This window comes from Rhinatrema bivittatum, chromosome 1 (genome assembly GCF_901001135.1).
Source record: "Rhinatrema bivittatum chromosome 1, aRhiBiv1.1, whole genome shotgun sequence".
Taxonomy (NCBI): domain Eukaryota; kingdom Metazoa; phylum Chordata; class Amphibia; order Gymnophiona; family Rhinatrematidae; genus Rhinatrema; species Rhinatrema bivittatum.
Genome location: NC_042615.1, coordinates 493,902,629 through 493,927,598, shown reverse-complemented (window position 1 = coordinate 493,927,598; position 24,970 = coordinate 493,902,629). Strand labels below are relative to the sequence as shown.

Below are 24,970 nucleotides of genomic sequence, written 5' to 3'. Positions count from 1 at the left end.
AAGTGACAGTTCTGGGATTCTGCCAAAAGGAAATTCAAAGGGATACCAATAAATCAGACTAAGTAAAATATGTCTTATCTACACCACATTCTGAGTCTCATCTCCTCAGATTTTAGGGATGCTAATTTATTTATTTATTTCCCCGCACTCTCCCAAGGATCAAGGCAGGTTACAAGTTAAAGCATCCATTAAACTGGAATAAATAAATCGACTGGCACTACAATCATACAAGCATAAATGACAGACAAACAAACACAAAACTAACCTGGAGCAGGAAAGCAAAATAATGAGAGAGTCAAATACCAGGGAACATTGGTCTTAAGAGAAAGCTTCATGGAAAACAGCATCTTCAACTCTATTTTAAAGTGTTTCGTATGGATGAATAATGTAAGGCAGGCCTTCCCAAACCTGTCCCGAGGACCTCACATCCAATCGGGATTTCAGGATTTACACAATGAATATCCATGAGATAAATTTGCATACCATGTAGACTTGCATGAGATAAATTTTGCATATAGCATATATATTCCTTGTGGATATCCTGGAAACCCTACTAGTTGTGGGGGTCCCCAGCACCGGTGTGGGAAACCTTGATGTAACGTCTTCTGGAAGTTAATTCCATAGAGATGGGCCTGCCACAGAGAAGGCCCAATCCCTTGTCTCAGTTAAATGAATCAGCGTAGATGAGAGGATTTCCAATAAACCTTAATTGGCCTAATAAATTCTTAAAACTCCATTAAACCAAGAAATCTTGGAATAGTTAACTATCTTCCGTACTAAGGACCGTACTTTAAATTTAATTTTCCATGTTATTACTAACCAATGTAGGGGCAGCTAAACTCAGAATAATGTGTTCAAATCTAGATTTTCCAGAAGGACCACGGGTGTCTGTATTCTGTACAAGCTGAAGCACTCTCAGGGCATTAGCGGACAAGCCTAGAAAAAAAGGGAGTTGCACTAATCTTTCTGTCCATAGATTACTGTAAGTAGCAGCTTTATGAACTTTTGTTCAGACCACAAACATTTATGTTCTGTTGTATAGTAATATTTCATTGGCATTAACAAGCAATCTCTGTGATTAGAGAGGCTGTTTTTTTTCTTATGGGAAATCAATCTTGGTGTGAATTATATGTTCAGACCTGTACAGAAGGACACACAAATGGAAATCAAAGGCGATCACGGAGTGGAAAGCATTAAGCTCAAGAGGACGAACGATATTTTTTGTGTTAAGCATAGGAGAGAAAAATCTTTCTGATGCTTGCATTGTTGCACTGGTGATAGGAAAGTGCCCCGCTCAAAGACCCTGGGAAGTATAGTGTATTATGCATGACCTTGGCTACAATTCACTAGTATTCATAAGAAGTGTAATTGTTAATCAATATTCTTCACCACTGGCAGCTCTAGAGGAAATTAAAAGCATTTTGTAGCCACGCCATGAAGACCCTTGGTTCTCCCCAAAAACTCAGTTCTGCTGTGCCCTGCCATGTACATATACACATGGAAATAGCACAGTCCCACAGCAGCACTTAGGTATTTATGAAAGCAGCCAGCATTGGAACTGAAACCCAGTTGATTGTCAATATGCTCTGTTCTGTCCCCAGCAGTGGGTACATATGTATCTCTATATACATTGCAGTTTAACTGTGTCTAGTTCAGTCCTTCCTTCAGAGGACTCTTAATATTGAAACACTTTTTGTAACCCATGATAAAAGTCTGTGAGCCCTGCCTTTAAGAGGAGCTTTGCCCTTAAGAGAAGCTCCCTCCCTCCTTTACTTTCTCTCACTATCGGAAGAGCTCAAATGCCCCTCAATCTAACTTGAGTCTTCCTAAGTGCCCTATTGGCTCAAGGAACTGCCCTTCATGCTCCCCCTGTGTCACATGGATCCTAGGCTCGCTGCCATTGGACCTTGCCCCCTGTCTCCAGCTTGTGGAGGCGTTTTCTGTAACAGCTCTCTAGGAGAGTTTTAGTCTTGCTTGCTTCAAAGTCAGCAGCACTTTGTAAAGCCCTATGAAACGATTGGTTTTTACACATTCTCTTATCGCTTTATTCTAAAGATTAAATCAGCCTCAGAACCCTCTCACCCTGCAACCCAGAAACCCCGTTCTCCACTCTCCTACTTATCTCCAGCTACAAAGATCTTTGCCTGGGGATACACGTTTGAGATAAGACAATTGTAAGTAGAATCTACTTGTACAATAAATAAATTTCAAACTTAAATGATCTTTGTCTTGAGGACTGATTGGGAAGAAAAGTTAGCTGTCTGGATGAGAAAACACGTATGTTTTTATTGAGCCAGAACATGCTCCAACAGTGACATGAGTAATCTGTCAATCTGCTGAGTGTATTGGCCTAAAGCTCTTTGAGTTATGTGGTAGACTCTCCTGGTCTGGCCACCAGATGTCACTGTCCCTGTCCTTAGAACACACTATGTAAAAAGCCATCCTACCCCTCAGTCCCTCCCACCTGGAGACTCTGGACTGGATGCCTGAACACTATTTAGCCCAGCCATTTTAAGACACATCGTGGGTTCAGTTTGAGGAAGCAATCAAGGAGTAAAGATATTTTTTTTTTCACACTTTGGTGGGGCCTCCCAGCTTCACCCAAGGTATTTATGTTAGAAGAGATACCTCCCTGTGCACTCCCTGCCTGAGGGTCCTTCTTATAATTTACAAAGAGATAGACTTTTAAGCCTGATACACTTTTAGGGGCAAAAAGACTCTCACCAGGGAAACAAAGACCTGTGGTGGGCAAGCACCAGTGATGGCTCCTGCTGAGAGAGGCGGTGAGGGCAGAAGATGTATCCAGTTTTACCATTAGAAGTATGGTTTGACCTTAAACTATGAGGAGGTTTTTGGATCCACGCCCCCCTCCCCACTGGGATTTCAGTGCAGGAGTAATAGCCAGATCCCACTGACTTCTCCTTAAGAGAAATCCCCCAGAAAGATCAGAGAATAAAGGAAGGAGGAACAAGATAAGGCTATCCCACCCGGATTTCCACCCAAAGGGCCTGTCCGAGGAGAAGATGTCTAAAGTAGGATTTTTCAGGAAAGTTGTGGACACCTCCAATAGGATTCCCACGCAGCCGCTGGGAGTTATGTGCATTTAAAATTGCCATGGGCTCTACCCAGAGGTTTGGTTTAAGGACACCTACCTACAGAGAAAAAACAGTAATGTACCACAGTCAGATGTAAACTCACACTTCTGGATAATGGACTTTAATGTATTATTACCAAATCAGTAAATTTTATTTTAATACCCAGACCTGATCCTGTCTGAGTTATTACAGCCTCTCACCTCATGGGAAGCACCAAATGACTACACACACACACTGGTGACCTTTTCTCAGTGTCTGGGCCATAAGCGAGAGCTTCCCCCCCATAAAAAAAAGTCTTCCCCTCCCCCCCCCCAGGAATTAAGAGTCAGCATGGGATGGAATTGCTAGCCGGAGCAACCCTGAAGACATAAAATTAGTCATGTGCCCAGGCTTAGAAGGAAAAATCCTCCAAAAAAGAGATTACAGTTACAAGAGGCCTGCAACTAAAGGTCTCTCTCTTTCCTCTCCCCTCCTTTTCCCGCTCCTTCACAGCTACGACCAAATGTATTGAACAAGCGCAGGACAGGATACAGCACTTAGAACACTCCGCTTCTGTGCTTCAGAGATTGAGCTGTGCCTCGGACAACAAATAACCACTGTCAGAACGCACACTGTGCAGCCAGAGGCCTCACACAATAGCCAACCTCAAACCCACCCTTATTAGGCCCAGAGGGCAGCTGCCCACATCTAGCCACTAGAGGATTGTTGTTTTTTTTTTTGTTTGGAATTTAAAAGACAAAATATGAATAAAGCACATCAGTAAAGGCAGGAGAATATCTAGAGCCTGATTCACTAATGGTTTGTTTTCCTTATTCTGTGAGAAAAAAAAGTTGAGGGAAGCAGGCCATTGATGTTTTCTTTATTCTGCCAAGGGGGACTCACACCAGTCTCCTTGGCAGTGTAATAGCCTGCTTCACGCCATTTTTTCCTCTTACAGATACAGAATGGGGAAACTACAGCATTAGTGGATCAGGCTCTAGATATACTCCTGTGTTTAGTATTTAGTTCACATGAAAGAGCTGCGAGTATAAGCTGCTACATGAGTCCACCGAAAAGTCTTTGGTTTGGTAGATTTTCCAAGGCTGGGGGTAATGATTGGAACGGGGATCATGCACCCAGCACAAGGCTTGTGGGAGTGTAAATTGTAGGCTGGTATAATGTACTACCCCCCAACGCTCGATACAGCGTGACCACTGTATGCCACTGCTAAGTATCGCAATAAACTACAATGGGACACATTGATCTCTGTCCACTGCCCCCACCTACCTGCTACAGGGTTTCCAGTTTAAAAATCAAACAAACCAGCATTTTGATCTGCCAGTACCCCTGAACCTTAATTCACTCAGCTACAGCTCAGATACTTTATTACCGGCTTCGAAAAGCTTTTTCATATTAAACAAACAAAAACTGACAATTGTTTTCCCATCTTATTGTCAGTGCAGGAAGAGAAGTCAGTAATGAAAGGAGCCTTTCCGGGCCCGTAGACAGACTCCGTACTTTGCAATAAATGCCAGCAATCTTTTTGGAAAATTTTAGACTAGGGGTGAGGCATTGGTCAATGACACCCCCCCCCCCCCCCCGTATTACCAGTCTGGAAGTAATGGCAGCGGCACAGTTCATCCCGGTGAGGTCAGAAATGGAGGATAGTACTACAGCACTGCCAACAAGAATTATAATATGGAATAAAGATATGCATTCTTAGATTGGACACATGGCAACGGGCCCACAAAGGGGGTGAATTAGCCCAAGTCTGAAACTTATGAGCAATAGCAACAGTTTTCTAGGTTTCAAATATAGTTGCTGTCCATTCCTGCATCTTTTGTCCTATCTCCACAGTTGCTTTCCTATTTATTCACTGTCGTCCTGTTTTCACAGTGCCCTGCTTCCACAGCAGCTTTTCTGTCTCTGTCCCTAATGCTGTGTTCATCCTTTACTTTGCATAGTTTCTGTGTGTTTGAGGTTATGCTACCAATTGGGGATTAGCCTGTACGTTCACTGCTTCTGCTGCATTCGATGCAACTGACTCTGAAGGGTTAACTTTTGACTGAAATAGAGGTGCCTGGCAGTTTCTTGCCTTGTGAGTTTTTAGTTATCTTTTCTCAGTACTGGTCAAGGCAATGTGAATCAGCAGTTAACCTGATCAACCTTGCAGAATTATTCTCAGTTTACCTGTCCTTATTTCTGTGGCCCAGAGTATGCTGGTCGCTTCAATCTTCAGTTTATGCGCAGTAAGACAAGCGACAAGACCACCGGACATGATCAATCTGCAACACAAACCAAACATCGCTCTGCTACCCAGCTATCTCTATACCCCTGAATATAGCCTCCCCCTAATGTACATATTCCATCAACAAACCTTACACAAGATTGACTCTGCTACGATAGATATGCCGCTTATGTAACCCGTCCTGTTATGATCGAATGTTGTAAACCTCTGTGACCATACTTCTCATATGTAAACTCGCCCTACACCGGATGTTTGTAACCCATCCGATAACGAACGAAGCTTGTAAACAGTTATATCCACACTTCGCATATATGTCATACACACTATACCAATCGAATCTTGTAAATCGTTGTCATGGCGATACCGAACGACGGTATATAAAACTCCTCAAATAAATAAATAAATTTGTTTCACTTGTTAATAAAGTTTGGAGTTGAAGATGTGGCCTCTTCTGTCTGCAAGTAAGGACCAAGTTAAACTGTTTAAGCTGTGCATAGGAAACACATAGTGGAGACAGAATAGTAAACTGAAAGATTAAACTGTGGGGTAAGAAAAGAAGCAGAACTGCAGTGGGCCCTCAGCAAATTCATTCCTTTAGCTACATCTTTTCAGCCAGGCCTCTCCTCACGGCCGTGCTTCGAACATACAATCAAATCCAAGAGTGGATCATGAGTCCTAGACACTTTTCCACTGACGGCTGTGACTTCTCATACAGTATCCAGCCGATCCACAACCAAACTCTCACCAGTACCATCTGAACTCTGTCAGCTTTTATCCCTGCTGCAAGGTAATTACTTTAAGTTGTTAACAGTACTACAGACTCTTAAGTAGGGAATCATACAGAATCTTCACCCATAAATGACACTATTCTTTCTCCAGAAACTGCAGAGGCTGAAATTCCAACTCAGCAAATTCAGGAAAGTGTAAGGCCTACCTGTGACTCTCACACAGAAGACCAAAGAAAAACTATGAAATTGCCATAGACCAATATCATGAAAATTGGACAAAGCTTAGAAAAAGACTCAGAGTGGTATGTGTCATATTACAAGTACAGCAGGCAAACAAGCTGTCAGCCAGCTCAAGCCTGCTTACAGGAGCTAGCAGTTCCCATCACATGAATACCTCAGTTTTCAACATTAATCAGTTTGGAGGAATGCTTGCAGGAGCACGATCTTCAGAAAGATATCGATCAAGAACACGACAGTTTGATCAGAGAGACTGCAGCAGAAGTGGAATCTCAAATAGAAGGTTTGAAAGAAACTGCATTTCATTGCTCCAGATCCCAAAGACGCACAAGAAAATTCTCAAAAATCAGCGCACGCATGCCTGTATACAACAAGCCCCGGTGCCACCAAAGCACACGCTGAAGAAGCTGCTGCACAGGTACATGCATCTTATAGCAAGAAAGAAGCAGCCATGAAAACTAGAAGGAGCTACAGCAGAGGAACAGGAGCGGAATGCATGCAAGAAATCAGAGTTGGTAGAGCCGGAGCACAATGCTGCTGCATGCAAGAAAGCCAAGCTAGAAGTATTACAAGAACAGCAAGCAGCGGCAGATAAGGCTCAGGCTAAGATCCTTGAAACAGCTGTGGGATAGGATGGCAGGGAGAACTGGATTAGTCAAATTACCTCAGAGGGAGGATATAGCCCAGCGCACCAAAGATTATGTACTAAGCCATTCTGCCCGGTAATCCAGCTCACTTCCCCAAGCCGATGAGGAGGTGTCAGATTTTGAGGCAAAATGGTCTTCTCATGAAGTCAGTATTGCTCCTAACAGAGATCAGCTCAACGCATGCTTACCATCCATGTACTACCACTGGCTCCAGATCTTGGTATGTCGGGCTGAGATACACATTACCTCAACTACCAGACATGAACTGGGGTCATGATATGGCTGCATCCTTGCCTCCACCAAGGATACCTGACACATGCTCTTCACACAGCCAGAGTTCTCCCTACCTTTGTATTCAAAACTGACATGCCAAGTGATGACCAAAGATATATAACTTCTACGAGTATCCCACAAGTATTTCATCATACAGAGACTGAGGCCATAGGCATGTCAGATCTTGCTGAATACATGATTCATCATGAGCTTATCAATACAGGGTGTATCATCTTGGCCAGCCACAGGAAAGCCCCGCGACCAGCTGCACCTACCCCGAGCACTGCCAATTCGTGCCGGGCCACTCTTGCCGTGCCTCCCTCTAGGCACGCACGTGCACACGCTTCCTCCATTTATTGGCTTCATAGTGGGAAAGTCATGCCGGCAGCCCCTGAAGACATCAGTGCAGCTGGATATTGAAAATATTTGCTGCACTCCAGTCCAGGGCCTCAGCAACAGGTCCTCCTACTTTCAGTGCTTGTTGCTATGTTCCCGTGCCTAGTTATCCTGCCTTGCCTTGTTTCCTTGCCATGACTTCTTGTTGTATTCCTGCCTTGCCCTGCCTCTGTTTCTTTTCCTTGTCTACTTGCCCTGTCTTGTTCTTCTGTGTCCTATCATGCTGCATCTTGTCTGTCTTGGGCTGATTCTCCGGTTCTGACATCTGCTTTGGACTCCGACTTCACTCCTGGATTACCACCTATCCTGAACCTTGGGCCTAGACCGAGCGAACGGAGACAGCGCGACTGACAACACAAAAAACACAAAAAAGAGGGAGCAAGGGAACGGAGAGCAAGTACTGTCTACTTGCTGCCTTCATCAACCCTGGACCTAGACTTTGATACTGTCTACTCGCTGCCTGCCCTGACCACTGCCCAAATCTTGACTTCGCCTGACCAACCCTTATGGACTTTCACCTAAGGTCTGCCGAACCCTGGAATCCTAGGGCTCAACCTTCAGGAACTGGGCTGGTATAAGTGAAGCTTCAGCTCCTGTCCCAGTAAGAGTGAGTCCGCCAGCTGTCGGTGTGGGTTCATCTGCTAGACTGCATCAACCACATCACAGCTCAAGGACTCAGATCAGTGACATAGGGCTCATGAAGTTTGATGACCACCCAAAAATCTATAGGAGTATGGAAATTTCTATTAAAAAATATCATCTCAGAACTAAGATTTATGCCAAGTGAGGAAATTAACCTATTGATGAAATAGTTGGGGGAATTAATCTTCAGAACACAAAGAAACTAAGGTCAGTGCATGTTCCTAATTCCTTAGTGGGCCTCTCTGAAACATGGCAAAAACTTGACCAATGCTATGGTAGCCCAGAAGCAACTGAGAGTGCTCTGTCCAAGAGGACTGAGAACTTTCCAAAAATCGGAAACAAGGATAATCACAAGCTGGGAGAGCTTGGAAATCTACTACCGGAACTCAAGGCTGCTAAAGCCGAGCCATATCTTCCAGGCCTCAGCAATCTAGACGTTGCCCATGAAGAAAGGCCAGATTTGAAGAAACTTCCATGCAGCCTGCAGGCAAAATGGGTTTCCCAAGATTCAAAATAGTCAATAAAACTGCTTTGCCACCTTTCACAGGTTTTTCTCCAAGTTCATCCGGGACCTAGCGGTGATGAGATGTTTGTCAAGTTTTATGACTGATGAGTCAGATGTGACCACCCAAGCCAACCCTGGGATGAACGGCCAGCTAAAAGGTAATAGTAACATTTAAAAAAAAAAAAAAAAAGCCCGTACCTGTGCACAAAATAAATAAATAAATTTCACCTGTGGCATCTTCATATTCCATCCTTCTTCCTGCCACAAACAAGAAGGTAGAAGATCCAGACAGGCAATGTCCTTTATACAAGAAACCTCACCCTCTAAAGAAGTGCCGAGGCTTCCACGAAAAATCACTGGGTGAACATAAACACTCCTTCCAGAAATTAGGAATCTGCTTCAGAAGCTGTTCTTGCACAGACCACCCCTCTAAAGACTGTAAAGCAGCCATTACGTACCCAGCGTGTCACAGTGACAAACACGTTACTGCCCTGCACCTGGACACTGCAAAAATCAACTTCCCCCAAAACTTCTATCCCTGTCTCAAAGGACGGCAGGAAGGGATAGACAGCATTGCCTGAAGTCATTCCCAAATGCTCTAAAGTTTGTGGAGAAGGAAAAGCCTGCTGAAAAAATATGCCTTGTTAAGGTATGTGCTAAGGGCCATCTCGAAAGGTCAATAAGGGTGTACACAGTCATGGATGATCAGAGCAATAAAGCGCTGGCCCATTCAGAGCTCTTAGACTTGTTTAACATACAGGAAGATAGTTTGCCCTTGGGGGTCCCATTTCATTTTTTGTCTGAATGTTTTTGTGGTCACTTATTCTGTATTTAGTGAGTTTCCGTCTGTGCGACAAAGGAGAGGGATTCTGCTAGCTTGTAGTTTCTATGTAGGGATTTATAGCAGTCCAGCTTGTTCTGTTTTCCTCATTGGAGGTGCATAGGTATTCTAGGCCTGCTGTAATATTTGCACTGGTAGGGCTGTTGATGTGTGAAATCCTGGGAATTAGTGCTGTTTTGGTATGGCAGGATTGCTATGTACGTGCTGAGTGATATTTCCAGGGTTTTGCATTTCATAACGTGCCTGGCAGTGGCAGGAGCTGGTCTTAGAGTTACTGAGGTGACAGTTGTAAGGGGAAATGCCTTGGCTCTGCTCCGATTCCAGACTTCACCGCCATTCAGAAGAACTGGCCAAATCATGCTCTCAATTATAATTGTAAGGGTTATTTTGAAACTGGCAGCAAGTTTCTTTGCACAGAAGACCTTTGGGACTTTTTCTTGTGGTGTCTTTTATAGCCAATTAAAAAACTGAAGATTATAACTTTGCGAAACATATAAAATAACTAATTTCAATAACAGCTTGTAAAAAAAATGCTGTTAAGCGTATTCTCTTTCCCTTGAATCATTTTAACAATAATAATAGTTAGGCTTTTATTTTGTAAAGCTGCAGATTGCAGTGTGTCATGCGCATGAGCACTGCTTGTCAGGTGCGTAACAATGGAAAAAAGTTGAGAACTAATGATCCATTTTCTTTCATTTTATTTTATTTTTTTATTTTTATTTTTTTTTTAAGGTAAAGGATACAAAACCCCCCCACAAAATATATGGTTTCATTTTTTATTGTTTATTGTGCACACCATTTGCAAAAATGTGGCAGTCTACGTCATTTCGTGGCAGTCTACGTCATTTCTTGACAGGAAGTTTCATCAGAGCTACACAGAAGATCAGAGCAGCTGAAGACCATCAGGACCCATCCAGTCCTCCCTTTTGTCTGGGAAAAAGGAATTGACCCCGGTTCAAGACCAGGGACTGCTCGGTTCAGGACTGATGCCTTGTGCACAGAGAAACAGACTGGCTCAAAAAGGGCTAATTTCAGATGACAGGTAGCCTGCTATATGGCCCCGCCTCCGAGGATCCGGACTGGTCCTCAGGGTATTCAAAAGAACAGCCAGAACACCTGGCAAGTGTGCTCAGCACTTAGACACCGAGGAGGCCAAAGGAAGGTTTGGAATCCAGGAGGAAGACCCGTGAGCTCTATGCCTGATGTATACTGCTGTTCTATTGTGATGCTAAGTCTGGAATCTTGTACATTCTCTACAATTAGATGTTTGTCCTCAGTCGTATTGTGCGTTCTCTCTGAAGAGGATCTCTTGTGCAATGACTCGGACTGAATATTTGGACTGGAATAAAGCCTTATTCAACTCTTCACCTGAGGTGCATAAGTCAGGACCAGTTATTTTGTCACCAGTTCTACATAAAAGTAGTAGTGAGGCAATAGCTGTGTGAGTGTGCTGCAGGGGCCTTCAGCCTGACACCATTTTTCTCTACTCAATGAAACAATGCAAACTCTGCTTGATCTCTGGCTATACCCTCGCTTCCCCAGCATAGGAAGGCTCATAAGTTGTACAACAATACACTTGGGGGGGGTAATTTTCAAAAGGATTTACAGGCGTAAAAAGTAGCACATTTCATAGCAATCTTCAAAAGCCCACTTGCACGCATAAAGAGCCTGATTTTAAAAAGCATTTACATGTGTAAATGTACTTAACCTTTAATTGGGCTTTTGAAAATTGCTACAATAGATACTATTGAATTGTCCACAGGATTTACCTGCATAAGTGCGCTTTACAAGTGTAAATGGCTTTTGAGAATTGCTATAACAGGTTACATTTATGCATGTAACTTTTGAAAATTCACATGAAAGTGTACTTATGCACATAAAACCCAGTTTAAAATGTGTAAATCATTTTGAAAATCACTCCCTTATTGTCTGTGACAGAATAAAGTTTATGTGGCTACTACTATGTATGTACCATTCTATGCTTTTAGTTAAAATTAGAAAACTACTTGCAAATTAATGATCAAGCAGATGGAGTTTCCTGCTAGCCCTACTTTCTTGTCCCTACCCAGCCACATGGGGCCAACCAAGGAACAAATCTACTCCTGTAAGGCTCTGCTAGGAGCCAAAGCAGAAATAAAAAAACACAACCACTTTAGGGGCAATTTTCCAAGCCATGTCAGTGCATCAAACGCAGGTTTATGCAAACAAATGGCTCCTCATAAAATTGTGTAGGATTTGTTTGCATACAACCTGATTTCACCCATATGTTTATGTGCACAAAAAATAAGCATTCCAGGGCAGAAGGAGGGAGGAGTTTGGATTTACACCCACACTTTTGATTTTTAAAGGTAGCCATTTATTTTATGTTATCCAGTTATTTATTTATAATTACCCACTACCTCAGATACAATTGTTCTGCATAGATAACATATAAATTAATATAACAAATCAATAGACATATAAAACATAAAATCAACAACTAATTAAAAACATCCTGAAACAAAGTATTTCATCCCTTCCTAACATTTTTTAAATCAATCTTTGTTCTCAATTCTACCAGGAGTGCGATCCACATACAGGGAGCCACAAAATGAGATAGCTCTATTTCGCATTAGTTGCTGTGGATGTTTATGAGTTTCGGAAAACCGGAAGCCATTGTGTTCCTTCAAATTTTAATGATCACTCTTGCAGTTTAGATGTTTCAATGTTCGCATGCTCTGAATATAATAATAATATAATAATAATAGCACAAAGCATTTAAACTGGGAGCCAGTGTAGATTAACACAGGTCAATATGATCCCCAGTCTACTGCCACTAAGCAACTGTGCTGCTGCACCAATTGTGAAACCTGAGAAGGCTTGTCAGGTAGGACCACCCATAGACTATTACAGTAGTCTAACTGGCCCAACACTAATGACTATAATATAGTTTTGTCCATATCAACAGGTAACAATACCTTTAGTGGTTTCGGTAGTTGAAGTTTATTAAATGCTCTTTTTGCTACATGTTGCACATCCAATATTGTCCCCAGATTCCTCACCTTGAATAGAACAGGCAGGGGGGTTCCCTTATAAGTAATAACCAAATCATCATGTGGGGGATTCTTATCAACCCACAATCACCTAATTTTAGATACATTTAGAGAAAGACCTCTCCCACCCAACCAATGTAATGTCTGACAAGCATTTTTGGAAGAAGAGCAATGAAAATGAACCATCAGGGGGTGTAGGAGAGAGAAGGAGGACTTGCCAGCTGTCCTCCCGATTGCCTGCTGGAACTTTTGCCGCAAATTGATATCACCGGCATTTGACAGTAGTCTTTGGCACCAGGGAGCCTATTTGAGAAATGAGGCTGCAGGGTGCAGCCGCCGGCATACACCAAAGGGGTGCACCCCTAGGAACAGCTTTTTGAAGACAGTCGTGAGTTTCTTCTCTTCTCCTTTAATTTCTTCTATATACCCTCACAACAGTTAATGGGGAAGGAAAGGAATCGATCCATTAAGACTTTTCCATCTGGGCCTGGATTCCTTAACCTCTCTTCTCAACCTTCGATCGAGGGGTTTATGCCTCTTTCAGCCATAAACCCTGGACCACATGAGCTTGGCGAGCCACTCAATGCTTTAGGCTCATCATCAGTCTCCTTGAGCCCTGATTTACCTGCTCCTCCAATGCTTGGTGCTGATCCTAAGGCAAGCCCTACAGCTGTGCCCACATCTACTTATGATGTTGATGTGGCTCCCTCTGCAGAAGGAAAGGTGCATGCCCATTTGAAGTTGGCAAAGGCAATCTTCTGAAGGGAGGGCAATTGGACTGAGTTCTTCTGGAGCTTCTACCCTTTCGGATGAAAAACCAGCCCTAATTACACTAGAAACTTTGTGGAACGCTATAAGAGGTCTCAAGCAGTCTTTAACTGGTAAAATGGATTATATGATATCTACAATGGGTTAATTATAATCTTAGGTTTTCTCACAGCAACTAATAGTTCAAGACCATACTCTCAGTTGGAATTGCAGGGTAAAACTTTACTGAACTGTGATGTTTTGCAAAGTCAAGATCTAAAAAAGAGTTGAATCAAAAGGACCGAGATGCTTGAGAATTACTCTAGAAGATTAAAATTTAGGTTTTTTAAACTTTCCTAAAAGCTCTATGATTGTTGTGCTAGAAATGTTAAAAAAGTTTTTATGTTTAAATTTCTGCCTGGCTCCATTCCCCCAGGGCTTTCTACTTGAATTCTGGGAGATCTGGAGCCAATGCTGGAGTCCCAGACGTGGTGACCGATATTGGGGATTTTATTGCCTTTTTACAGAATTCACATGAGGAGGTGCAAACTAGGGCTAGGTTACTTGTAACACATGCTTTTAGAACCAAATAAGTTGTGGACTTTGAAAATATGTTTTTTCGCGTTAGAGGAAATTTGTTTCTTGGATCTAAAAGGGGTCATTCATCAAATCACAACGTGGCCTTATCGCGATAATGCCCCAACGCACACGATAACTACCGCATCGTGATGGTAAAATTAAAATGAGGGAAAGGTGTGGAGCTGGGGAGGAGTTTGGACGGGGATAAGGGTAATGAGGTGGCGGTACCGCTGCGGGCGATAATGTTGTTTCGGACATTATTGCTGACAGTAGCGCCAGATTTAAACACCACCTTTTCTATTGGCGCTATGGGGGCGAGAGTGTGTAGCGTGGCCGAACGCACCGCGCGCAATGCGGCCAGCTGCACATTCTTCCCCCACTGCCCCGTTTTTCTTCGCGGATCGTCATTCCGCTATATTTATAGCGGAATGATGAATCTAGGCCTAGGAGCTATTTTTCCCCAATGCTGCACGTGAGGAAGAAATATTTTTGGAGTGTTGGCCTTAGCTGCTACATTTATGTTTCAGTTCCTATGTTAATTTTTAGGTAAGTTAAATGAATAATGTCAAATAGGTCTTTCAGGATCCTAATTCTTTGGAAGGAGAAAGACCAGTGGCTAGCTGTCCTCAGTAAATGTTATCTTTTGCATTCCTTACACAATATACTTATATGAAGCAGACTAATTTTTTAAATTTCTTCCCTTCCCCCCCCCCCCATATTGAGGTTATTTAAATGGATATTTTTCCTATTTGTTTCAATTTATATTTTTCTTTTTACTCTCCATATATAGTGAAAATCAAGTTGTGTTGATTAATGTAAAGTTCATAAAAAAAAAGCAAAAAAATAATTTAAATTAATCATCAGTCTCATAAGGAATAAATAGCTATATAGCAGAATAAAAAATGGTACCCCCAACCCCTTGAGCTATGGACGGATAGCAGACCAATATATATTGGATAAAACTGAGGAGAGAACTGAACCCTGTGAAGCCACTGGAGTAGATTTTAATACCTATGTGCATCTTGCGCGCGCTGACGCCCGCAGCCTTCCCCCGTTCCCTCCCAGGCTGCTCCGATTTCGGAGCAGCCTGGGAGGGAACTTCCTAACCCCCCTTCCCCTAGCCTAACCCCCCCCCCCATCCCGACCTTTGTTTTACAAAATGGCTGCTGTGCAGGAGGCCTCTGGCCCCTCCCCGCCCCTTTTTCAAAGCACGTCGCCGGGCCTTTTTAAAATAGGCCCAGTGCGCGAAGGGCTTTGAAAATCTGGCCCATTGTGCTTAATTCTTTTAAATGCATCTGATGTGTATACAGAATAAGGAATCAAAAAGGGATAGTACCAACGACTTTGCATGGTGGCCCTTCCAGAAACCAGATTGATAGTATTCTAAAACTAACATTTCCCATATAGTCTTCCAAATGTTCTCCAAAATGTTTTCTAGCTGCTGTAGATCTGATACTGGGCGAATGTTTGTGAGATCGTCCATGAAAGATTGCTGTTCTTCTGTGCAGCCTTAACTGTTGTCAGTTTCAGGCACGAAGCCCTACCCCAGAGATTTATTTACTAAATTTCTATTAACATTTAATGAAATTTCTTGCATGCCTCTAATATAGGCAAGAGGACAGGGATCCAACTGGGACTTTGTAGAACACAAAGTACTTACAACCAAATCGAATTCCTGCATAGTCACAGTTCTACACTTAGTCCATTTTGGCATACTCTATGCAGGACTCTGTTTACTACTGGAAACATAATTCTATAAAGCTAGTTGACATTGAATATTAGTCACTTATTTCCTCAAATAAATTAGCTAGTTATTCACATTTAGGAAAGCAACTTAGATCCACTTGAGACTGGGCTGTTTAGCTCTTCACGGCAGAAAAAAAAAAAATTCCAATGGGCGATTAACCGGTTTCCAATTTTAGAACACAATAGTCTTGTTTGGCCTTCTGACAACTCATTTTATAATCCCACATCACCACTTCACAGCGCTCTTTAACAAGGTCAACTCTACTTTTCCTGCATCTTTTTTCTGGCAGCCTTCATCTTTTTTCATTTGTGATATCAACTCCTGAGTAAACCAAGGGGTTCTTCTACCAGCACCTCTCACTAAAACCTCTAGAAGACAGACACTTTGTCCACGTGTAAAATTAGCCTGCACAAAAACCACAAAGCAAAGAGCAGTTGTAAATGTATGCAGGTTATTTCAAACAATTTTGAAAGTGAACTCATGCGCTTGAAAATTAGTGTAACTTATGCATTTTGGCAAGACAAATTGCCTGGACATTTATAAAAATTACCCTTCCTATGGTCAGCACACCAGTCTTCTCCTAATTCACACTGCTCCTTAAGCTTTGGCTCACAGCCTTAAGGTGAATTTGATGCCAGTTAGTGCTCCTCGCTCCTTTTAGTGGATCGGCTGAGTCCATCTCTAGGAGCAAATGCTGTAGTCTCTCTCCTTTATTTCTCTTTGGATACAGAGTACGTGCTGAAACAGCAGATTTTCTGCTAACTACTGTTGCTAGAGCAGAAGTGCACCAGTGGAAACTGGAAGCAAATGAGCATAGTCAAGGCCCCCGTCACCCCCGTGCCCTGCCATTTAGCACACTGTTACAATAGTCAAGGGAGCTTCCATGTTTGTCTCAAGCGGAAATGGAGCATGCACGCATCTGGGATGCTTTTCACAAAGCCACATTGGGAAGCTTAGGCTGATTGCGCTAACTACATATTTTCAATAAACTCTGATAAAAAGAGACATATGGGGATTTTTTTTTCCACGGATTCCTTTGAAGAACTAATAAAAAAGTAACAGCCTTTCTAACGATTTTTCTTAATGGGACTATAACGTTATCGATCTTTGCTCATTCACAGCTCCCTGAGCGTGGGGTTGGGTGGAGAGGGTTCCCCATTTTTATTACCTCTTATAAAGCCCACTCATTACTGCAACAAATCATCTGCCCGAGAGGCATGACAGTGGCTTCCTTTTGGAAACTCTTGAGCTAGCCAATAGATGTCACCGTCACACGATGGCTTGGACTTCCTCAGGCCTAGTGCCTTTGCCACAACAGCATCTCCTTGGCGGCCTGAGAAAGAGGAGCTGGCTCCAAGAATTGAACCTGGGGATCCTGTGTGACAGGCAGCGTGCAGCCCTGACTCCGAGCCACCAAGACTACCCTGGCTACTAAATAAGGAGCGTGTTCTACTGATAAATGACTCAAAAGACCCGGAATCATGTGATTTGGTCAGGATTAGGTCTCATGGGTGCCACAAACTTGCATACACCATAAAAAGAGTTAAGAAAAAAAATAGATATCAATAAAACAATAATTGCAAGCCAACTGCTACTTATTCTTTGAATACTAACTTCACCCCAGAGTAATAATGATTAGATGTACATAGAGTTTTCATGCAAAAAAGGATCCTAACACACTTCCAGGCTGATTTCCTAATCCATGAGATCCTGAGAGAGACAGAGACACTCTTAATAAGGCTCTCATATAAGTCACCTATTTAAACCACTATAGGAGGGTCATCTAACTAGTTACCTAGTTTCATTGTTTATCTTGTTATTTTCCTGTACGCACAGCTATTGTTCGATGTAATGGCACTGCCAAAAGTTTAAAGTTATCTGTAAACCAATACGATGTGCAAACGGCTGTCGGTATATAAAAAAAACGCTAAATAAATAAATCTAGTAACTTGAGATGAGGTTTTGCTGGTGATCTAGGGTTTGGGGGGGCAGTTTTACATGCACAGTCAGACATACGAACAGCACAGTGCACATCAGAGAAGATTTGATGTGATTTGGAATGAGGAAAGGTACACAAAAGATGAGATTTCTGCAATGTACTCTTGCGATAGCTTGAGGTAGATCGCACATCTTTAATGCCGGAAAAAAAAGGTGGTTATTTCTGACATTAAAACGTGCAATAACATGCGTTACGCTATCGCACGCAACGTTGAACATCCCTCATTTTCATAAATCCCGCTCAAACTCCTCCCCTTTGACTACATTTTTGGAATTTGCATACGCATTGCATGATGCGACAAATAATACATGCGTTATGGCATTATCGCGGGCATTAATGCCCGAATGCATTTTGATGAATGATCCTGTTAGTTAATTATTGTTGTACCCATTTATAATTCGGTAAAATGAGAAAATAGAGGGAGATAAAAGTAACTCGCTCAAGGTCATACACATGGAGTTATTTGTAGTGGGGAGACTTGTTCTGACCTTCCAGGATTTCTGTAATTCAACTGGGTTATTCCTAGGCACCTCCGTTGCCTCAGAAATGGCAACGTTATCTTCTGCCTATTTAAAATGTAAAGAAGCATCTGATTTTCAGACAGACCGAGACCAAGGCTCAGAAGTAAACTCCGGAAGAGTTTCACAAAACAGCATGATGCTCTAAAGCAAAATTTGCAGCTCCCCAGACATCTCAGGTTTGTAGCTCACAGACCTGCCAGGAAGAGAAATGGCCAAGAAGCTTAGGCAGGACCAAGGCATAATTGCCACATTACACCTTGTTAAATGCTAAAAATGTCACTGAGAAACTATTTTTACATATGCATTAGTCAGCTCAGATTGCACCTATGTATAAAGCAGCACTATACTGAATCATTCTCAAATGAATTCTTAGAGCACGTGATCACAATGCAAAGGAATGTCGGCATTGTGGTTACAGCCCAAATGTGCATCACTCAGTACAGAAAAGGATCCTATTACTGTGTGCGGGAAGGGAGGATCCTCTTTAGTAAAGAAAGACAGCATTTACCATTTAACCTGAAAACCTACAAAGCAGGAAAAAGGGATGGCACGTTGTAAACACAATCGGATGCCTGAAAGCATTAACCGTAGTACTGTGTGGATGGCCTATAAGGAGTTAAATTCTTTCATGCTGCTCATGACAGGAGGGTCTAGGAGCTAATTTAACAAAGTAGCCTAACAATGAAGTAACATTCATACTTACAATAATAATCTGCCTTGGGATACTGAAATTTACAACATCCAGGCTGAAGTGTTGTTTTGTTTTTGGTTTGTTTTTTTTTTTGGGGGGGGGGGGGGGGGGGGGGAGGGGGGTGAGGGAAAGTCTTGGTTTTCAGGTTTTTCCTTTAGCAGGTGTCAGAGTGAACAAACCAGAAACAAACAAAAAATAAAATGCATATTGTATCTTATTCCTTAGAGCCAAAGGGAGCTCTAGCCTCAGTTTCTCATGCAATGCAACCTTCTGCAGTGCCGCTCTGCACCACCCAATAAATTCATACTACAGTCAATGCCAATTTTCCTAGAAGTCAACTGGGTGACCTTCCGTGACTTTCCTACTTCCCTATGGCTGGACAGCAGGACCACCAGAAAAGTTTTGAAGGTTAGGAAGAATGCTGCTCACCTCAACAACACAAAGCTGCGTTTTAAGTTGAATATATTTGAAGATTTTTCTCAATAAAAACGTAATTCAAAGAAACAAAAGCAAAGCTAAAACAGACCACTCTACAATATAAAATATTCAAGGAAGGGGGGGGGGATAAGAAAAAATGCAGGAAGAGCAGGTGCACATTAGCACTGACTGCAAACATTACTTCCTAACAGGTTTCATAATACAAAACTTCAAAACCAGGTGCAGTGAAGGTGGCAGCCGACAGCCACCTGCCTTTCGGGGTTCCGATCTGCAAATATGGAGCTGGGGGGAGGGAGAGCAAGGGAACCGAGCAGACCCGCAACCCAAGGGCAGAGCACTCATCCGTTTCGCTGTAATGTGGGGCATTACTGTACTGCACCAGCTCGCTGCGCCTGCCGAAGGTTCACCCCTCGCTCCGTGCAAGCGCTGGGCTGCAGCCATCCGAGCCGCCTGTTTAATAATGCAGCTGCTAAAGAGCAGAGAGCTCGGCGGGCCCCTCACCCCCGGTGCAACAGCATCCACCCTGCCAGCTCCTCCCTCAGGACCCCCAGCGGGAGGAGAATTCAATCGTCCAGCTCGGGACCTGCGGGCAGACGCACCCCCCACCCCCTCTGCTGCGGCGAAAAGCCAAGCGATCCCCGCTGAGGAGCAGGAAAGGAACCCAAGTCCCCGCGAAGCGACCCCGCCGGAGGGCACCCTAAGGGGGGAGGGGTCTGCACTGCACCTCAGCCCCTTCCCAAGAAGCCAAGTTCAGCCCCAGCGCAGAGAAACCTCAGGCGGGAGCCCAGCCCCCTCCGCCCCTACCTGAGTGGCTTTGTGGAACTGCTTCTTCAGCCCCGCGACGGACATGGCGCTGCCGGGAGGCTCCTGCCGGCTGCCGCTGCGAAGGGATCTTCTCGCCCCCGGGTCTCCCTCTCTCGGCTCTCGGAGCTCTCTGGAAGCCTCCGCTCAGGTTATCAGATGCGGGACTTAATGCAGAAAACACCCTGACGTCAGGGCCCGGCAAACCCGGCCTTTTAAAGGGACAGGAGCCCCTGCCGCCCGAGCTCCCCTCAGGGAGGGGGAGGGGGAGGCTCCCCACTCTCTCAGCGCCACCTCACTTCTGACTTTTTACAGAAGAATTACCACATTGAGGTTAGACTGAGGGTCCATCAAGCACAGGGTCAGGTTTCTAACAGTGGTCGATCACGGTCACACTCACAAGTACCTGGAAGGATTCTGAAGAGTAGAGACCTTGCATGCTGCTAGTGCCCAGGGAATAGTACTGATCTTCCCCAGCACTGTCTGGTTAATAACAGTTTATATAACCTTCTCCTGGAATTTGTCCAAACCTTTTTTTTTAAAGCCAGCTATGCCAGCAGCTTTTACCACATTCTCTGGCAATGAATTCCAGAGTTTAATTGTGCATTGAGTGCAAAATAATTTACTCAGATTTATTTTAAAATGTGCTACTTACTAATTTCAAGGAGTGTCCCCTACTTTTAGAATTTTGTGGAAGAGAAAATAACCAATACACATTTACCCATTCTAATCCACTCAGGATTTTATAGATCTCTATCAGCTTTCTCGTTTCTAACCTGAACAGCCCTATCCTTTTTAGCCTTTCCTCACAGGGGACCTTTTCCATCCCCCTTTATCATTTTGATTGCCCTTCTCTGTACCTTTTCTTGTTCAACTATATCTTTTTTGAGATGCAGTGACCAGAACTGCACACAGTACTCTAGGTGCAGTCTCAAGATGGAAGAATAGAGAGGTATTGTAATATTCTCCATGCCTTTCCTAGTAATTCCATACATTCTATTTGCTTTTCTGACTGCCACCACACACTGAGCCAATGATTTCAATGTATTATCCATGACGACACCCAGATCCTAATTTGAAACCCAATATCATGTAGCTATACTGTAGGTTATTTTTCACCCATGTGCATCACTTTGCATTTGTCCACATTAAATTTAATCTGCCATTTGGATGCCCAGTCTTCAAGTCTTGCAAGGTCCTCCTACGATTTCATAGTCTCCTAGTAACGATGGCAGAAAAGGACCAAATGGTTCATCCCGTCTGCCCAGCAAGCTTTTTATGGTAGTAACTGCCACTCTGTGCAGGTTACCCCCATGCTTCTGTTAAGGATAATAATATTTACAATAAAAGCCAAGCAACTGTCAAAACTCTAAACAAAATCCCTGCTAGCAATACTTTTACAGGGTGAGCAGCCTTCTTGATAATCAGACAATGCTGCTTGAATGTGTTTTGTTTTTGGACTTGGCCATTGAAGCATTTTTCCTAATGTCGGCATATCAGTACCCTGGACTGTAAAAGTTGGGGCCCAGCATTGGCTGTCATATGAATCCTAGTCCCTTTTTGCCTTTTGCCCTCACAATCCACTTGGAATAATTTTATGTCATCTCAAAATCTGATCACCTCACTCATTCTCTTTTCCAAATCATTTATTCATATATGGGCCAATACAGTAAAAGTCGCGGGAGAGCAGGCAAACGCCCGCTCTCCTGTGCGCGTGATTCACTAAATTAATTTATTTAAATTAGGGCCCGCGGCAAAAAGAGGCGCTAGGGACACTAGTGCATCCCTAGCGCCTCTTTTTGGACAGGAGCGGCGGCTGTCAGCAGGTTTGACAGCAGACGCTCAATTTTGCCAGCGTCTGTTCTCGAGCCCGCTGACAGCCACGGGTTCGGAAACCGGACGCCGGCAAAATTGAGCATCTGGTTTTCAACCCGCGAGCCCATTTCAATTTTTTTTTTTTTAATTTTTAACTTTGGGGGCCTCCGACTTAATATCGTCATGATATTAAGGCGGAGGGTGCACAGAAAAGCAGTTTTTACTGCTTTTCTGTGCACTTCCCCGGCACCGGCAGGCGCTAATTTCTTAAACTAAAATGTGTGGCTTGGCTACACATTTTACTTTCTGTATCGCGCGGGAATACCTAATAAGGCCATCAACATGCATTTGCATGTTCCGGGCGCTATTAGGTTGGGGGGGGTTGGACACACGTTTTCGACGCGCTATTACTCCTTACTGAATAAGGGGTAAAGCTAGCGCGTCCAAAACGCATGTCCAATCCTGGGTTAACAGTGCGCTCCGTTGGAGCGCACTGTACTGTATCAGCCTGATAGTAAAAGGCACCGATCCAGGAACAGACTCCTCACTATTACCTTCTTCCACTGAGAAAGCTGATGATTTAGTCCTATTCTCTGTTTCCTAGCTTTTAACCAGTTTGCAGTCCACGATAGAACATTGCCTCCTAGCCCTTGAATTTTTATTTTACTCAAGAGTTTCTCAAGGCATTTGTCAAATGCCTCCTGAAAAATCAAATACACAATATCCACTGGTTCACCATTATCCACATGTTTTAACTTTCATCCATGTACAATAATCGTTACTAGTAGTATCTACTTGTTTTCAAACACACCATCTACTAGACGCCCGATACTTAATTGACCTTCATACTAGGCTTCATCGTGGAGGAGTAAAAGTTTTTGACTCAGCCTTTTAAATAATCATTGGTCAATATTATAAACATCAATATTATAAACGTATATTTTTTAAATATACGTTTATAATATTGACCAATGATTATTTAAAAGGCTGAATCAAAAGGTTTTACTCCTCCACGATGAAGCTTAGTATGAAGGTCAATTAAATATCGGGCCTCTAGTTGATGGTGTGTTTGAAAACAAGTAGATACTACTGGTAACGATTGTTGACATGGGATTTACACCATAGTCCTCACGCTCAAATAGAAGGGTTTACGTGATTTCACAAATTAACTTTCATCCAAACATACTGCTCCCTACAGATGATGGTGGACCTTAAATCCAAAGTTAGCTCTGGAAAGTAATGGAAAATGACAACATTTCTTTAAAATATAAAAGGGCAAGCCCTGGAAATAGGTTAGCCAACATGCTGCTTGATAAAAAGGGACAATTTCCTTATTTAACACAAATAGACAGGCAATGCTGGGCTTACAGGTATTAGGAGACCCTTGGCAACCCTGCTTGGAAGGCAGGAACCCATTTCTTGACTTTTGCTTGCTTCCTTACCCCAGGCTGCTACCTGCCTCCCCTGGGTAGCCTCAGTCACTCCCCCAGCAGCAGGCGGTGGAAATCATCCATTTGAGCTGTGAAATGCTTCTCCTGAGAGGGATGGGGGGCCTGGAGGATGAAGGAATGGAGCCGGATGTCGGAGAATGGAAGCAAGAGGCAGGATGGGAAGACGGCAGTGGCATTTCTAGACAGTAATGTTTAAGGGTCTGGGGTGTGGGAATGTGGGGGATAAGGTAGGTATGGAGGGGGCAAGTGGAATATAGTTCAGCTCGCCTCTATGGTGCAGGGGCTGCCTCTTCCGCATGCAGTGTGGATGGCTTCAGTGCTGCATCATAGCCGGACGTGCCGCCAGGATGTTAAAAGTGGGATTTCGGAGACCCCTTCCTCATCCCTCTTTTTGTATCTGTCTATCTTACCTATCCGGCTAAGCAGCGCATTTCTTTTACTTATCTGGCTATCTCACTTAGCCAAATAAGATGTCACAGCACTACTTAAGCCAGACTTTGGTTGCCATTAGCTGAATAAATCAAATCTTATCCGGCTATGTTTAAAATACATGCCGCATATTTTTAGATATGTGAACATGCTGTTGGGCAGATTTACCTGTATTTTATACAGCGTGCGCGCATTTGCATAAACGATATAAAAGCATATGTGTATATAAACATATGTAACTGTGTATATGGGCGCGCTCACACATTTTAAACTTACCCTCTCTGGGGGTAATTTTCAAAAGGATATGTAAAAAGCAGCATATTTCATAGCAATTTTAAAAAGCCCACTTACACACATAATGTTCATATAAAACCCAGTTTTAAATGTGTAAATCCTTTTGAAAATCACCCCCTTACTGTCTGTGACAGAATACAGTTCATGTCGCTACTACTATGTATTACTCTATGCATTGAGTTAAAATTAGTCTTAGAAAGCTACTTGCAAATTAATGATCAAGCAGTTGGAGTTTCCTGCTAGCTCTACTTTCTTGTTCCTATCCAGCCACATGGTGCCAACCAAGGAACAACTCTATTCCTGTAAGGCTCTGCTGGGAGCCAAAGCAGAAAAAAAAACAAAAAACACACAACCACTTTAGGGGCAATTTTCCAAGCCATGTCAGTGCATCAAACTCAGGTTTATGCAAACAAATGGATCTTCATAAAATTCTGCAAGGGAGTTTGGATTTATGCATTTGCTTTATTTTTAAAAGTAGGCATTTATTTTATTTTATCTAGTTATTTTAAATAACCCGTTCCCTCCAATACAATCGTTCAAGCATGGATAACAATTAAAAGATTCATAAGTAAAATAACAAAATTAAACATTGGACATATAACCTAAAATCAATTAAACTAATTAAAACATCCTGAAACAATTAAAAAAAAAAAAAGTCTTTCATCCCTTCCTAAAATTTTTTTAAATCAATCTCAATTCCACCAGGAGTGTGTTCCACATAGAAAGAGCAGTGTTTCCCGAGCTTTTCACCCCCAAGGCACACACCTACATTAAGAAAAACGTTGGGTGGCGCACCAACTTTCAGGGAACAGGCAGGGCAGACATGGAGAGAGTT

At 43.0% G+C, this 24,970-nt stretch overlaps 1 protein-coding gene across 1 annotated transcript in view; it reads right to left on the bottom strand.

Annotated features, from left to right (window-relative positions):
• SH3GL2 (SH3 domain containing GRB2 like 2, endophilin A1) overlaps positions 1-20,317 on the bottom strand; it is a 369,136-nt gene extending 348,819 nt beyond the window's left edge. The window contains exon 1 of the mRNA XM_029608721.1: positions 20,150-20,317. Within this exon, the coding sequence (XP_029464581.1) occupies positions 20,150-20,194 (45 nt within the window). The 5' untranslated portion in view covers positions 20,195-20,317. The remainder of the gene's footprint in view (positions 1-20,149) is intronic.
• Positions 20,318-24,970: the final 4,653 nt, after the last annotated feature.